Raw genomic sequence first — 14,539 nt, forward strand, 5'->3', positions numbered from 1 at the left:
CGTTGCTAGGAAACGTGCGAGGGGCGGGGCCTGCAGGCGGCCGATTTGATGATGGTCCTTCCGGGCTCTCCGAGACGCGCTGTTAAGCGCGTTTCCGTGGAGACGGGGCGGGTAGGCTCTGCTGCAGCCCACCCGGCTTCTCCGTGAGGTCTAGTAACTGCGCGAGTCCTGCGAGGCTGCGCCCGGGTGCACAGCAGGCCGCGGCTTCTCCCTGGCCCCAGAACTGCCCATTGTTGCGCGAGGAGAAGCCGTTGCTGCCAAGATCCAGGATCATGACGGGCCCTCTCGGAGACCGTCGCCCGCGGCTCCGCCCTACAGTCGCTGAAAGACTCCCGCGGTGCTGAGGGAAAGAGGTAAGATCGTGGGAGTCCTGTCACCATGTAGAGAGCCATTCCTAGGCTTGAAGTGGCCTCCCCCACCCATCAACTTGTGAACTCTGGTCCACGTTTTTTTTTTGTTTTTTTTTTTTTGGTTTTTCGAGACAGGGTTTCTCTGTGTAGTTTTGCGCCTTTCCTGAAACTCACTTGGTAGTCCAGGCTGTCCTCGAACTCACAGAGATCCGCCTGGCTCTGCCTCCCGAGTGCTGGGATTAAAGGCGTGCGCCACCACCGCCCGGCCCTGGTCCACGTTTATAACCCAGCATTTAACCAACGCCCCACCTGTACTTGCCAACTTTCTCCCGAAAGTGTAATTCACCAGAAATACCAGCCTTCAGAACTTGCTGTCTGACGATGAACAAAACTGTTTTCTCTCAGGTCTCACTTGCCACGGGTGACAAATTACCTAGATTCCAAAGGCCTCGTTGGCCGTCAAGTGAGAAAACAGCCACAACCAAGTTTCTCACTTCCTCCTCAATCCAAACTCTTCATTTTTGTGGGGAATGGTACTGGGGTTGTTCTTTTTTTTTTTTTTTTTTTTTTTTTTTAAAGATTTATTTATTCAGCCGGGCAGTGGTGGCGCACGCCTTTAATCCCAGCACTCGGGAGGCAGAGCCAGGCGGATCTCTGTGAGTTCGAGGCCAGCCTGGACTACCAAGTGAGTCCAGGAAAGGCGCAAAGCTACACAGAGAAACCCTGTCTCGAAAAACCAAAAAAAAAAAAAAAAAAGATTTATTTATTTATTATGTATATAGTGTCCTGCCTACATGTATGCCTGCAGGCCAGAAGAGGGCACCAGATCTCATTACAGATGGTTGTGACCCACCATGTGGTTGCTGGGAATTGAACTCAGGACCTCTGGAAGAGCAGCCAGTGCTCTTAACCTCTGAGCCATCTCTCCAGCCCCGGGGGTTGTTCTTTTGATGTGGGTTTTTTTTTTTTTTTTTTTTTTTTTTTCTCGAGACAGGGTTTCCCTGTGTAGCTTTGCGTCTTTCCTGAACTCACTTTGTAGCCCAGGCTGGCCTCGAACTCACAGAGATTCGCCTGGCTCTGCCTCCCGAGTGCTGGGATTAAAGGCGTGCGCCACTACCATCCGGGTTGTTTTTTATTTTTTTGTTTGTTTGGTTTTTTGTTTTTGTTTTTTGGGGGGTTTTTTGTTTTTGTTTTTGTTTTTTTAAAGAATTTCAGTAGTCCAGGCTAGTCGAGAACTCCCCCATCTTCTTGCCTCACCTTCGGGGTCTGCTCTACTATGCCCTACTGTCTGTGATTACGTCAAGACTGTCTTTGCAACTCTATAACGCCCTCAGCCTGAAAGACATGCCTTTATTTGTCATCCCCACAAGGCTTTGCATTTTAACTTTCCTACAAGCCCTTGGATGACCTCCTTTCATCCTATCTATATAAGGTAGGTGTGTTGCCCCATAGACCAACAGTTTAAAGATCTTATTTGGCTTTATTTTCTGTTAAGTTGTGCAACACTTCATTCTGTACAATAGAATATTCCAGTGAGCCAAGCAGAGGAGGTCTGTGGTTTTGTGGCTTGAAAAGGACTGAAGAGAGCAGAAACAAAAACATCAGTCACTTCAAAGTCACATTCCTTGGAAGGCAGGAACAGGGGGACAGAACTGTAGGGAAAATTTCTGATTGGCCAGATGTTACTTTGGATGACCTTTTGTTATGAGAGAACTAAGACAGATGTCCATTATGCTAGCTGAAACCATCCTGCTTGGGAAATCTACTTGTTTTCTCTGTAATCCCAATTTCTCAAAAGTTAATTTTAAGCAAACAGCTCTGTTTCATTGCCAAAGGAAAGAACTAAGGAATCCCTGCAGATTGTTTCCCTGGCTCTTTATTGGGGGGGGGGGGGGGCATGAAAGAGAGCCCACGGATCTGGAACCCTCCACCTTCCTTTGCTGCCTTCTGGTCGCTAGTGTTCCAGGTGAGCACCGGCAGGCTTTGCCTTCACTTGATCTCGGTTGACACACAGCTGAGCAAAATACATGACGAGTTTCCCATTAGCTTTGCTGTAGATGACACCATTTATGTGTCCAGTTGTGTGGGGACTCTTTAGGGACCAAGGCCCTGCTGAGTACCAGCCTACTTCTCCTGAAGCCCTTTAGGACCTGACCTGAACCCACCCCAGTAAAGCCAAGGCCTGCAGGTCCGTCCTTTGTCCATGGTCTCTCGGGCCATGGCTGATTTCCTTCCACTCACTAGCCCAAGTCCCTTTAAAGTCTATCCCGTATCCCTGTCATGGGTGACTGTTTCATTTCCATTACTTTCTGTGTGAAAAGACCCCCAACACTCCAATAACAGTTTCAGCTTAGTGACACGGAACTTCGGTGCAATTCATGAGTTCCCTGAATGCTTCTGCAATGCTCGTCAGAGGACTGCCTTGGCTAGCCCTAGAGGCCAGCCATCCACTTCCCAGAAGTCTTCCGAGTTCTTGCCCTTCTGAACTTGGTCCTCTTTCCCGCAGTGTTCAGTGAGCACAGCCTAGCAGAAGGATGGAAGCTTAGCACATCACCACCCGCTGACCCGTCACCTTGATGACTTCACCGTTGGGTGCCTTCCCAGTTCAGTTCCCACAGCCTTCACTCAGTGGCCTCTCACAGATCACCAAGAGCCTATTTATCAGCAATGGCGCGGCTGCCAACAACAAGCTGCTGCTGTCCAGCAATCACATCACCACGGTCATCAACGTCTCAGTAGAAGTTGCAAACACCTTCTATGAGGATATCCAGTACGTGCAGGTGCCCGTGGTCGATGCGCCCATCGCACGCCTCTGCGATTTCTTCGACCCCATTGCCGACCACATCCATTCCGTGGAGATGAAGCAGGGCCGCACGCTGCTGCACTGTGCCGCTGGTGTGAGCCGCTCGGCTGCTCTGTGCCTTGCCTACCTCATGAAGTACCATGCGATGACCCTTCTAGATGCCCACACTTGGACCAAATCACGCCGGCCCATCATTCGACCCAACAATGGCTTTTGGGAGCAGCTCATCCATTATGAGTTCCGGCTGTTTGGCAAGAATACAATGCACATGATTAACTCTCCAATGGGACTGATCCCAGACATCTATGAGAAAGAGATCCATCTGATGATTCCGCTGTAAGCCAACCCAACGAGCTCCTGTACTGGGGGCAGCAGTACAGCCCTGTCATTAACAGGACACCAAGGTCTAAACTTGAACATTCTACTTGTGTTGCTACAGGAACACACAAGATGGTGCTTTTTATAAGAAAACTGAGTTGCTATAACTTTTCACCTCATAGTCCACAGGTTGGTGGTACATGCCTGTAACCTTAGATGGCTGAAGCGGGAAGATTGCGAGGTGAGTTTGAGGCCAGCCTGGGCTACATAGTGAGACCCCGTCTCAAAAAAACCAAACAAACAAAAAACAACAATTACTGTCTTGTAATCTGTGTCTTTAGAGATTAAATTCATTAATTATAGCATGGTGAAGGTAACTTCTGTGAGTAGTAGGTCACAACTAGTGTCTAGAGAATGGGAGAGGCAAGTGGTGGCCAGGCCAAAGAGACCAGTGCACAGTGCGTATGGCAGCCTTGGCATCCTGCAGCTTTCCCCTAGATGACCAACCCAGAGCTGAATCTGCCAAAATCCCACTTCATTCATTCCAAGCCAGAGCCTTAAGCATCCTGGTGCTCTCCAGTGTCTCACAGTGAGTGCCAACCTACTAGCTAAGGGGCCTCCTTCTGCCTTCACCACAGTGGCCCAACTCTGGTCTTCTAGGTCAGACTTACACAGGGCTTGGATCACAGTGGGACCCCAGATCAGTAATAGTCATCATAGAGGCCATCCTGTCCACACACAGCCCTTTGTTTATATGTGTTCTCAGAAGCCTCTGTGTGAGAGAAGAAATGGCTTAATCTTTGCTCATCTGAGAAGCCTTTTCCAGAGCTCCCACTGTGCAACCTACGAGTCCTGACACATGGATGCAGGTCCAGCTTTCTCCGACAGGCCTTATTACAGACCATGAGACCCAGTGTCCCAGGCTGGCTGACTGTTCAGGAGTTATTAGGGCAGAGGTCAGGACAAGTGAGTTGACTCCAGGAGGCCCTGAAATTCAGGGCTGCTCAGAAGCCCTGGGTGCCAGGATCCAACTCAAGAAGGGGTTGTTGGTTTGACTTAAGACATGTAACCCAGGCTGTGTAGCCTTGAGCTCCTCAGATCCTTGCCTGTACTTTAGGAATGCTGGGATCACAGGTGTGTGCCACCATGCCCAGCCAAGACCAGTGTTCCAGTTTGCCTTTTGTAGTATAACACTCACCAAAAGCAGCTTGGGGAGGAAGGGGTTTATTTGACTCACACAGTCTGTCATGAAGAGACATCAGGACAGGAACTCAAGGCGGGAATTGAAGCAGAACCAAGGAGGAATGCTGTTTACTGGCTTGTTTCCTCCCCATGGGTTGGCTCACCCTAATTTCTTACACAATCCAGGACCACCAACCCAGAGCGGGATATACCCTCTCACATCCTTCTGTTAGTCCAGAAGCCCCACAGATATGCTCACCTCAGTGGAGGTACCCTTTCCCAGGTGATTAGTTTATGTCATGTTGACAAGCACTAACCAGTTAGTCTAATCTAGAACTTTTCAGACCATTTATGAGGCAAACAGCAGCAGACTGCCCTGTTGGATGGCTTGATGCTGTACCGTGCATCTGAAGCGCTGTAGAGGCTGTAGACCTTCTTCCCCCTGTATTAGTCTGGTTCTCAGGAAGCATGGAACTGGTAGGGTAAAAATAAAAGACTTTAACTTAGCGTATGGTAAATAGTTGTCATATATCTGCAAGGCTGAGTCTCAGCCCTTGAGGCCGGACGCTCAGCAGTGGGAACCGTGCCACAGCGTCTGTCTCTCACTGGAGAGGCCACAGTCCATGAAGCTGGGACCTCAACAGCCCCAACCCGGCCCCCAAAGCCTGGAGAGTCGGCAGAGAGCCTGGAAACGCTGGTTCTGATGTCAGTGGAGGAAGCAGCAACAACAGGGTAGTCCACACAGCGGCAAGTGGGAAGGCCGGGAGCACAGGTGAAGGGCTTCCCACCAGGCACCACGCGCCCCTTGCCTGAGCTGCTTCCAGATGTGGTCCACACTTGGGTAGGTCTTCCCACATCCATTATAGGCAACCAAGATAATTCTCCAGGTGTAGCTTCCTGTAGGTGATTCCGATTTATGGCAAATTGACATTTAAACCAACCACCACACCCAACCTCCCTGTGCCCCATTTTCACAAAGGGACTGCTCGGGGGTTTGGTGTGAGGCAGTCAAGGAGGGAGGAGGCAACTGTTGCTCTGGGACTTTCAGCAGGAGCAATCCCCCGCACCCCCCAACACAAACAGCAGGTAGGTATGACCAAGCCCATACCATGCAACTCTCCTGGCAGAAACAGAAATTTTCTTTTAAAAGAGTTTTATTTGAATCTTTCAGTCATTTAAAAAAACAAAATCTGGGGGTGCAGAGATGTCTCGGTGATTATAAGCATTTGTTGCTCTTGCAGATGACCTGGGTTGAATTCCCAGTCCCCACCTGGCTGTGGCTCCAGTTCCAAGGAATCTGATGCCCTTTTCCGGCCTCCTAGGGCAGCAGGCACACATGCAGCGCACATACATACATGTAGGGAAAACACTCATACACAGAAAGTAAAAATAAATCTCTCTTGAAAAGTTTAAATTAGCATATAAATTCAACTTTTGAATTCACAATTTTCTGGGTCACCTCACTCCCAAATGGGACTCAAACCCACAGCCTCATGAGTGCTAGGCAAGTGCCCTACTACCAAGTTAATCCCCAGTCCAGTTCTTAGAGGCCTGTTTGTTTTGAGTCAGGGCTTCCCTATGTGACTCTGGCTGGCCTGTAACTAGATATGTAGTCCAGGCTAACCTCAAACTCAGACCAGGCTGCCTCTCTGCCTCTGCCTCTGCCTCCTGAGTATGCATACCACCACCACACCCTGCTGGATTTTAACAGGCATATAGATTGACCTGACCTATTCACCACAAATCAGGACTGCTGCCCAAAAGATCCTGTCACAGGTCTCTTTTGTGGTCAGACCTCAACCCAACCCTACCCCAGCCTCTGAAAAGTCAGCACATACCTGTTGTGTGTGTATCCCTATGGGTTTGCCTCTGTCCATGCAGCCTGGAGCTCACCTTTCACGAAGCCAGGGCTTTGTTCTATGGTATTTTGTATGGCCATGCCACTCTTTACTCACTGAAGCATATTTAGTTGTCAGGTTTAGGGGATTATAGATAAAATTACCATAAACATTTGCATACAGGTTATTGTGAGTGTGAACATAAGTTTTCATTTCTCTAGGGTATGTACTATATGATGATGCCTTCTCACTAGGATTGAATGAAAACTAATCATATTCACCCCTCATTATCCTCTCTCATTCCCTTCCAGTTTTTCTGAACCCCGTTTTCTTCCCAGTAAGCCCCTCTCCATGTTCATGACTTTTCTGTGTATATAAGGAAGTGTCCATTTTTTTTTTTAATTTTTTTGTTTTGTTTTCCCAAGACAGGGTTTCTCTGTGGTAGCCCTGACTGGTCCGTGAACTCAGAGACCCGCCTGCCTCTGCCTCCCAACTGCTGGGATTAAAGGTGTGTGCCACCACCACCCGGCTACAAGTAAGGAGTTTGGGGGTATGGTATATTGATACATGTCATTACACTATTCTCGTTTGCTCCCCTCATTCTCCTTGTCTGTATTTTTATTTATTTTTTAAATAGTATATTTTTGTAACATATACATTTATAGGCTGTATCTTGGACCATCTCCATCCACCAGTACCTTCTCTAATTCCTCCTAGTGCCCTTGTGCTGCCTCCCAATAGCATGTCCTCCTTTTTGTTGTTACTGATAACCCTGAAACCAGTCAAGGCTGCCCAGATGCTCCTGGGTGTGGGATCATCCACTAGGGTGTGAGCAACTTACCAGGGGCCATGTTGCTAAAGGAGAGTGACCCTCCCTCCCTCAGCAGCCATCAGCTGCCCCAGGGTGTGGGCTTGAGCCTGTGTAGGTGACAGTGGGTGCTATCCGTTGACTGACATTGATGTTACAACAGCCACAACAGTGATGTCCAGCAGCCAGCATGTCTCTCCTCCTCCTCCAGCTCTTACATTCTTCCCATGATGGGGGCTATGAAAAGGAACAGGAGACTGACTGATGCTTCCTGCAGAATTCTAGCACAATTAACATTCGTTGTAAAGGTTGCCAGCTAGGAGTTACTCTTTATTTTAGAGATATTTTGTGTTAAAATAAACAGTGAAGCATGCTTAAGGCCTGAACCTATATGACCTTCAAGTATGGCCTTACTCCTTTCCTAGATAATTTCTGGGAATCTCAAAAACAAGACTTAATTAAAAATGTCTTAATTTCCCCAGCAACCCTGTGATCTAGGGCTTTACCTTAGCTGTGCCCTATCCAATGCATAGGAACTAACCATGATCACATTGGGCTCAAGTCTAAAGCCACCAGAAACAGTATGGATAGCTGCTATAAAGCCACTTGGTGGGGCTGGAGAGATGGCTCAGTGGTTAAGAGCACTGACTGTTGTTCTTCAGAGGACCCAGGTTCAATTCCCAGCATCCACATGGCGGCTCACAACTGTCTGTAACTCCAGTTCTGGGCACCTGATACCTTCATTCCAATGCACATAAAATAAAGTTAAATAAATTGTTAAGGGGCTGGAGAGATGGCTCAGTGGTTAAGAGTTCAACTCCCAGCAACCACATGGTGGCTCTCAACCATCTGTAATGAGATCTGGCGCTTATAATAAATAGCTAAATCTAAAAAAATAAAAATAAAAATAAAAAAATTGTTAAAAAAAAAAAAGTCACTTGGCTGTGACTGAGACGCCCAGACACAGGGATGTTGACTTTCTTCTCTGCTCCTCTTTCTAAGTCCTTATTCTTAAAGTGTTTGTGTTTTTAAATAAACTCTAACTCTGCTTTAGACTGGCTCTTCCTGAAATTCTTTTCTACTTGGAAGTCTAGAATCCAGCTCTACTTGGAATGGAGATCCCGAAAACTGTAAGGGAACTAACTGCACAGGCTGCCACTGGGAGACAGTGTTTCTCCACTACCACCCGTGACACTTGAACAAAGCAACCATGGAGATCATATTCGGGGAGCCTAAACACATTCATACAGGAGCTGGCCCATTCCTGAGCATGCTCAGTTGGACTTCACAGTTGAAGGAGGAGAGTAGACACATTTCGGGCGTGCTGAGCTGAGGGTCAGAGAGCCTACGTTTAAGGGTGAAGATGGAAGGCAGGGATGCCTCCCCACGCTCAGCTTGCCCCAAATGAATGCAGGAGCACTCTGGGGGGGTGTTAATACAGGGTTCCACCTGTAGAGGTGTCCGCCTCGACTAGTGCTTAGCAGAGGCAAGTACGGTTTTCAGGGGTTCCTGGGATGAGCGGTGTCCTTGTCCTCAGGCTCAGCTGCTGGGCTTTTCTCTTCGCCTGGGTAGAAGCCCCTCTGGGTGGTCTCATTAAGCCCCGCCTCCTAGGTTGGCCGTTAAAACCTGTGTTGACAGGAAAGAGACCTGCAGATGTCTCCCTCCGCTTACACTTTGTTTTGGTGTTTTGAGACAGGTTCTCAATATGGAGCCCAGGCTGACCCGGAATTTACTTACTGTGTAGCCTAGGTTGGCCTCAGATTCAAACCCATAACAATCCTGCCTACCCCCAGTGCTGTGATTGCAGGTATAAGACGCAATGTTTCTAGAAAAGGGCCACACTTGATTATATAAAGTAGAGGAAGTGTTTAACTCAGTGGCAGAGTTTGGAGTTCTGGGAAATGGCCGACAAAAGCAGAAGGGTGAACTTGAAGACCTTGAGATGGGTTATTAAAACCCAAGGAGCTGCTCATTTCAAAGTTTATGTGTTGGGGGAGTAAGGGGTGAGGCTGGGGGCGGGGGCCATGACACCAGCTCTCTCCGTAGCCCAGGACTAGCAATCCTTGTTACCCTCCAGAGTGCTGGGATTACTGGCATGTGGTGCCTGCCAGGCGGAGGAACACGTCAGGTTACTTCAGGTTACCTTTTGGTAAGGATTAGAGGATTTAAAGCCACGCAACCCCGTTGGCATGCCAGTTACAGTTGCCTGTTTGGGAACCTGGGCTGCTCTTTCTTCCTCCCTTGATTTCCACTAAATAATAACTTAGTTTCAGTTTGTTGGTTGCAACTTGAGCAGTTTTAGTTTTTAATCTAGCATATTAAGGCCTAATGCAAAAGCTAATTCAAAATAGTGAACTTCCAGAATCCTCCCCCCCCCCCCCCCAAAGTCTGGATTTCTCTGTGTAGCCTTGTCTGTCCTAGGATTCTTCTATAGACTAGAACACAGAGATCACCTGCCTCTTGCCTCCCGAGTGCTAGGATTAAACTTCCAGAATTTTTAAACAGTCCACCACTCTACTCTGCCCCTAGCTCTTCCCCCTTGGTCATCTGGCCCTGGGCCTTCTGGCTCGGCTCCTCCAGTGTCTTCTTTACCTGGGCTTAAACTTCACGGAAGGTCTAGTTACTCAACAAAGGAAGAAGCGGACTGGCAAGATGGCTCAGCAGGGAAGAAAGAGGCTCGTGGTGCCTCCTGGGGGAAGAAAAGAAGCAAGAAGAGTCCTTGCTTTGTTTTGTTGTTACTGTTTGTTTCATTTAAGTTTGTTCCCATGTAGCCCAGGCTGGCCCCCAAATCACTATGTAGCTGAAGATGACTGAATTTCTGAACCCCCTGCCTCCAGCTCCTGAGTGCTCGGATTACAGATATGAGCCACCGTGGTGCTGGAGGGTTGAACCTCGTACTTTGTGCCTTCTACCAATGGAGCCATATCCCCAGTCCCAAGAGGTCTTCTAGGACTAGAGAGAGAGCTTGCCTAACATGCACAAGACCCTTGGGTTCAGTCCCTAACACTGAAAAAAGGAGTCCTTGTTTGCCCTGGCCTTCTAGAATGACAACCCAAGGGTACCAGGGCAGGATGGGAGGGGAACCCTGGTAGCTAAGGCTGAGACAAGGCTTTGCCTGAAGTCCACAATGGCAGGATGCCCAACACAGCTCCAACTTCCTGGCTTCCCCCAAGACCTGGCAAGAAGCCTGGAGGTCAGGACTACACCCTGTTCTGTCCAGCAGGAGTGTGCCCTGAGGTTGTCTGTGCAGGTGGCCACAGAGGAAGGGTGGAGAGAAGACCAAATTGCCTGGGGGCGGAACTCTGCAGCATCTGTGACACTGACTCAGGACACTAGGGCTAAGCATTTCCCAGGCAGCTCCCCGGAGCTGCAGAGTTAGGTTTCACTGCCCCATTTACAGCACGGAGGCTCGGGAACCGAGTGTGCCCTTGCTCCAGGTCACAGCATGCCAGGGCCAGGGCTCAAACCCAGTTCTGCTTCCGGAGTGCCTGTTTTTCACTATGCAACAGCACACCGCTGTCCCCATTTTCACTTCCCTCGATTTCTGGTACTGGTCTTTATGAAGAGCAGTTTCAACTGTCGCCCTGGGAAGACCTACCATTACCCAGGGACCTCTGGGCTTGCCTGTGGTGCATTATATTTTGACTTAGTTAATGGAGGTGGGGAGCTCTGTCCACTGTGAGCAGCACCATTCCCTGAGCTGGGATCCTGGACTGTTTTAAAAAGGAGAAACTGACCCGAGCACAGGGGTCCATCACCCTGACTCTTGACTGTGGCTGTGAGGTGACCATTTGCTTCAGGCTCCTGCGCTTGACTTGCCTGATACAAGGGACTGTAACCTCCAACTCTGAACCAAAGTGGCAGTCTCTTCCTTCAATGTTGCTGTTGTCGGGGTGTCAGCAACAGAACAAGTGACTAATGCAACTGTCAACTACAGTCCGCAAATATCAAGTGGTAAATTCCTGCTTCTGCCCACCCAGGCCATTGAATCATCTTCACAGGACAGGCTGTCCCACAGTCACACGGTTTGGGTGTCTTGGTTATGGTTATCGGATGTGGTGTCACCATGGTTGTGTGTAGTAACTGTTGTTTTACTTAATAATAGCCCCAAACACAAGTGTAGCAGAGTGAACTCTGCATTTTGGATATGCCAAAGAGGAAGCTTTACAGTGCGTGCTGTAAGTGAAAAGGTGAACGCTGTTGCTAAGAGAGGCATTGAACACTAATTGCTGAGATCAAGACTTGTAAGAACAAGCCTGTGACATTGTGAAAAAAATAGTTATTTGTGTGAGTTTGCTGTTTACTTCAGACTGCAGAAGTCAAGGCCAAGTGTGTGATAAGGGCTCAGTTAAGATAGAAATCACATGAAACACACTCAGAAAAAGAACACGGCCAGTATAGGGCTGTTTCCGTCATCACGGGAGGTCTTGCAATGCACCTGGCGGTTACGTCCGCTCCCTGCCACACCCTGTCCCAGTGCTGGAGGCACTGGTCTGGGAGGCGGGTCTGGTGCGGAAAGAGGAGAAAGGCTGATCTAACTCAGGTGACATGTGATGGGGCGGGGAGGAGGGGGGAGGGGAAGCAGGGAGGAACATGTGGAATGGTCACATTCAGCTGGGGCTTCAGATTTGCTGTGGCAAGGGGGGCGGGGGGCGGGGGTAGCAGTGGAGAAAGAGAGAATAACTTTCCCAGGAGTCAACATTTGTTATCCTGGGCAAACCAGCAGTGACTGGATACAAAGATCATGAAGCCTCAGAGAGGTGAGGCCACTTGCCCAAGGCAACAGAGTGCCCGGACAGCGACCTTGCAGTGGGGTTCTTCCTACTGGCTCTCCTGTGATCCTCACTGGCAGCGACACTGTGGGGCCAGGCAAGACTAGCCTAGAGTCCTGCTGCAGGTAGAAAGATGTAGTACTGAGACCCTGGCTTTCTGCTGCTGGTCTCTGTGCTTCTGCTGGAAACTGATTGGAGGGCCTTGGGGACATCAGTTCAGTGAATGGTGACAGGCCAGCATCTGAGTCAAGCACAGATCCATATAACCCCTATCCTGTCCTCACACCACCAGGCTTTGACCTGTGTGTGTGTGTGTGTGTGTGTGTGTGTGTGTGTGTGTGTAGGGTCGAGGACTGACTCCCCAGGCAGCAGGCATCTCCTGAGGCCAAAGAGCCTGGGTGAGGGCTGGGCAGGGACATTCCTAGAGTGGTGTGGAATCCCTCCAATAAGTCATCAAGGAGGCTGTCCCCAGTCAAAGCATCTCTTCTCTCCTGCCCAGCTAAGCCTGAGAGAGGACTCCAGCGATGGGCAAGCTGCATAAGGGTGGGACGAACCAAACCAGTGGCATCTCTGAGTCAGAGAGAGGTGGGTGGCAGTGACTCAGCAAGGCCCTCAATAAGACCAGCCTGGGTGGAGGCTGAGGCTAGGAAACCCTATGCCTGTCTGTATTCCTTGCCATTCACCACCATCTCTCTCCCACCCAGCCTCAGGTTACCCTCCACACGCCCTGACATAGGAGTCCTTTATGAATTATGGCTATGTGAATGAATACGTAGTTCCTCTTTTGATCCCAGGCCCTGTCTGCTCTAACTCTAACACTCAAAAGGAACCTATTTTCAGGTGGATCTGTAACCGTGGTGGGGAGCAGGGTGCGTGGGACTAGCCACCTGAGATAATGACAGTCATTTGGTACTGGTCACCCCCTCCTTCCTTGCCACTGGGCTCCTCATTCAAACCCTCCCCACAGGGACCATACTGGTGCTCAGAAAGGAGAGAGAGGGGCTAGAGATGAAGCTCAGTTGGAAGGATGCTGCTTGCCTGGTATGCTTGAAGCCCCAGGACTGAATAAACCCAAGTGTTGTGATAAACCTGCCTGTAATCCCAGGCCTCTGGAGGCAGAGGCAGGAGGATCAAGAGTCCAAAGTCACCCTCAGCTACAGAGTGGCTTTGAAGCCAGCCTAGGCTACATAAAACCCTATCTCCAATAAATAAATAAATAAATTAATTAATTAATTAATTTAAAAAAATTTAAAAAGGCAGTCTAAACAGGTGAGCAGTTAGGTTGACAGAGCAGAGTTAGGTCCAGGCCTTTGTGCCTCAGGCTAGGTTCTTTTTTTTTGTTTGTTTGTTTGTTTTTGTTTTTCAAGACAGGGTTTCTCTGTGTAGCTTTGCGCCTTTCCTGGAACTCACTTGGTAGCCCAGGCTGGCCTTGAACTCACAGAGATCCGCCTGGCTCTGCCTCCCGAGTGCTGGGATTAAAGGCGTGCGCCACCACCGTCCGGCTCTTTTTTTTTTTTTTTTTTAAGATTTATTTATTTATTATGTATACAGCATTCTGCCTGCATGTATGTCTGCAGGCCAGAAGAGGACGCCAGATCTCATTACAGATGGTTGTGAGCCACCATGTGGTTGCTGGGGATTGAACTCAGGACCTCTAGAAGAGCAATCAGTGCTCTTAACCTCTGAGCCATCTCTCCAGCCCCCAGGCTAGGTTCTTACCCACTGTAATAGGTATAGGGACTTAGTTAGCTGTCCATCACCAGAGGCTGAGAGGGTGGATAGACAAAGCTGGGGCCAACCAGTTCGGGAGCTCTGGGCTAGCTCTAAGGTAGGGATCTTGCTCTAGGTTCACTGCATGAAAAGCCTGCTCCCTAGGGCCCTGGGCTCCTGGGTGCTTCCTTGGTGTCTGCTCCTCCATGAAGCTGCCCTTGTGACTGATCCTGTGCACCCACAACCCTAGACCCAGTCCCTCGTGAGCAATCCCTCTCTCATCGGGCCTCTTTGAAGGGAGAGTATCGTGCTGGAGTCTTTCTCTTTCGGTAAGTATGTGGCCAGGAAAAGGGAGAAAGTCGTATAGGAAAAGGGACCAGACGGGATAGCCCAATCGAAGGCTCTGGTGGGCGAGTGGCATTGTTCTTGGTGAGACTGGCACCCAAGAGAAGTGAGCCAGGAGTCTGGCAAGGACAGAGGATAAGGGGGACTTGTGGTATACAGCAGAAAGCCCTGACTTCGTCCTCCGAGCAAAGTGGAACTCCAAGAGAAGAGTGCCTGGAAGATGGCATAGGTGGGCGGGGGGCCATACCACCATCCTGAAGCTAGACAATGGTAGCCTGGCCAGTAGAAGGATTTGTAGAGAGCAGTGTTAGGCTGGAGGCCAACACAGGGTCAGGGAGTTAAAGAGGACCACGTGGTAGCCAACCAGTCCCTTTCTGTTCCCTTGACTGTAGCCCCAAGGAATGAGACAGATG

The 14,539-nt window shown here is 49.5% G+C and overlaps 1 protein-coding gene across 1 annotated transcript; it reads left to right on the forward strand.

Moving 5' to 3' along the window:
* The first annotated feature begins 56 nt into the window (after positions 1-56).
* Dusp18 (dual specificity phosphatase 18) lies at positions 57-6,887 on the forward strand. The gene is made up of 2 exons (XM_052736338.1): positions 57-353; positions 2,857-6,887. Exon 2 carries the CDS (start codon positions 2,927-2,929, stop codon positions 3,491-3,493), a length of 567 nt encoding a protein of 188 aa, XP_052592298.1. The 5' UTR covers positions 57-353; positions 2,857-2,926; the 3' UTR covers positions 3,494-6,887.
* Positions 6,888-14,539: the final 7,652 nt, after the last annotated feature.

Source organism: Peromyscus californicus, unplaced genomic scaffold, assembly GCF_007827085.1.
Source record: "Peromyscus californicus insignis strain IS unplaced genomic scaffold, ASM782708v3 Scaffold_13__1_contigs__length_99412109, whole genome shotgun sequence".
Lineage (NCBI taxonomy): Eukaryota > Metazoa > Chordata > Mammalia > Rodentia > Cricetidae > Peromyscus > Peromyscus californicus.

What these genes read in the sequence shown, in the direction of transcription:
- Dusp18 (XM_052736338.1), top strand. Translation starts at nt 2,927, where the DNA reads ATGACTTCACCGTTGGGTGCCTTCCCAGTTCAGTTCCCACAGCCTTCA.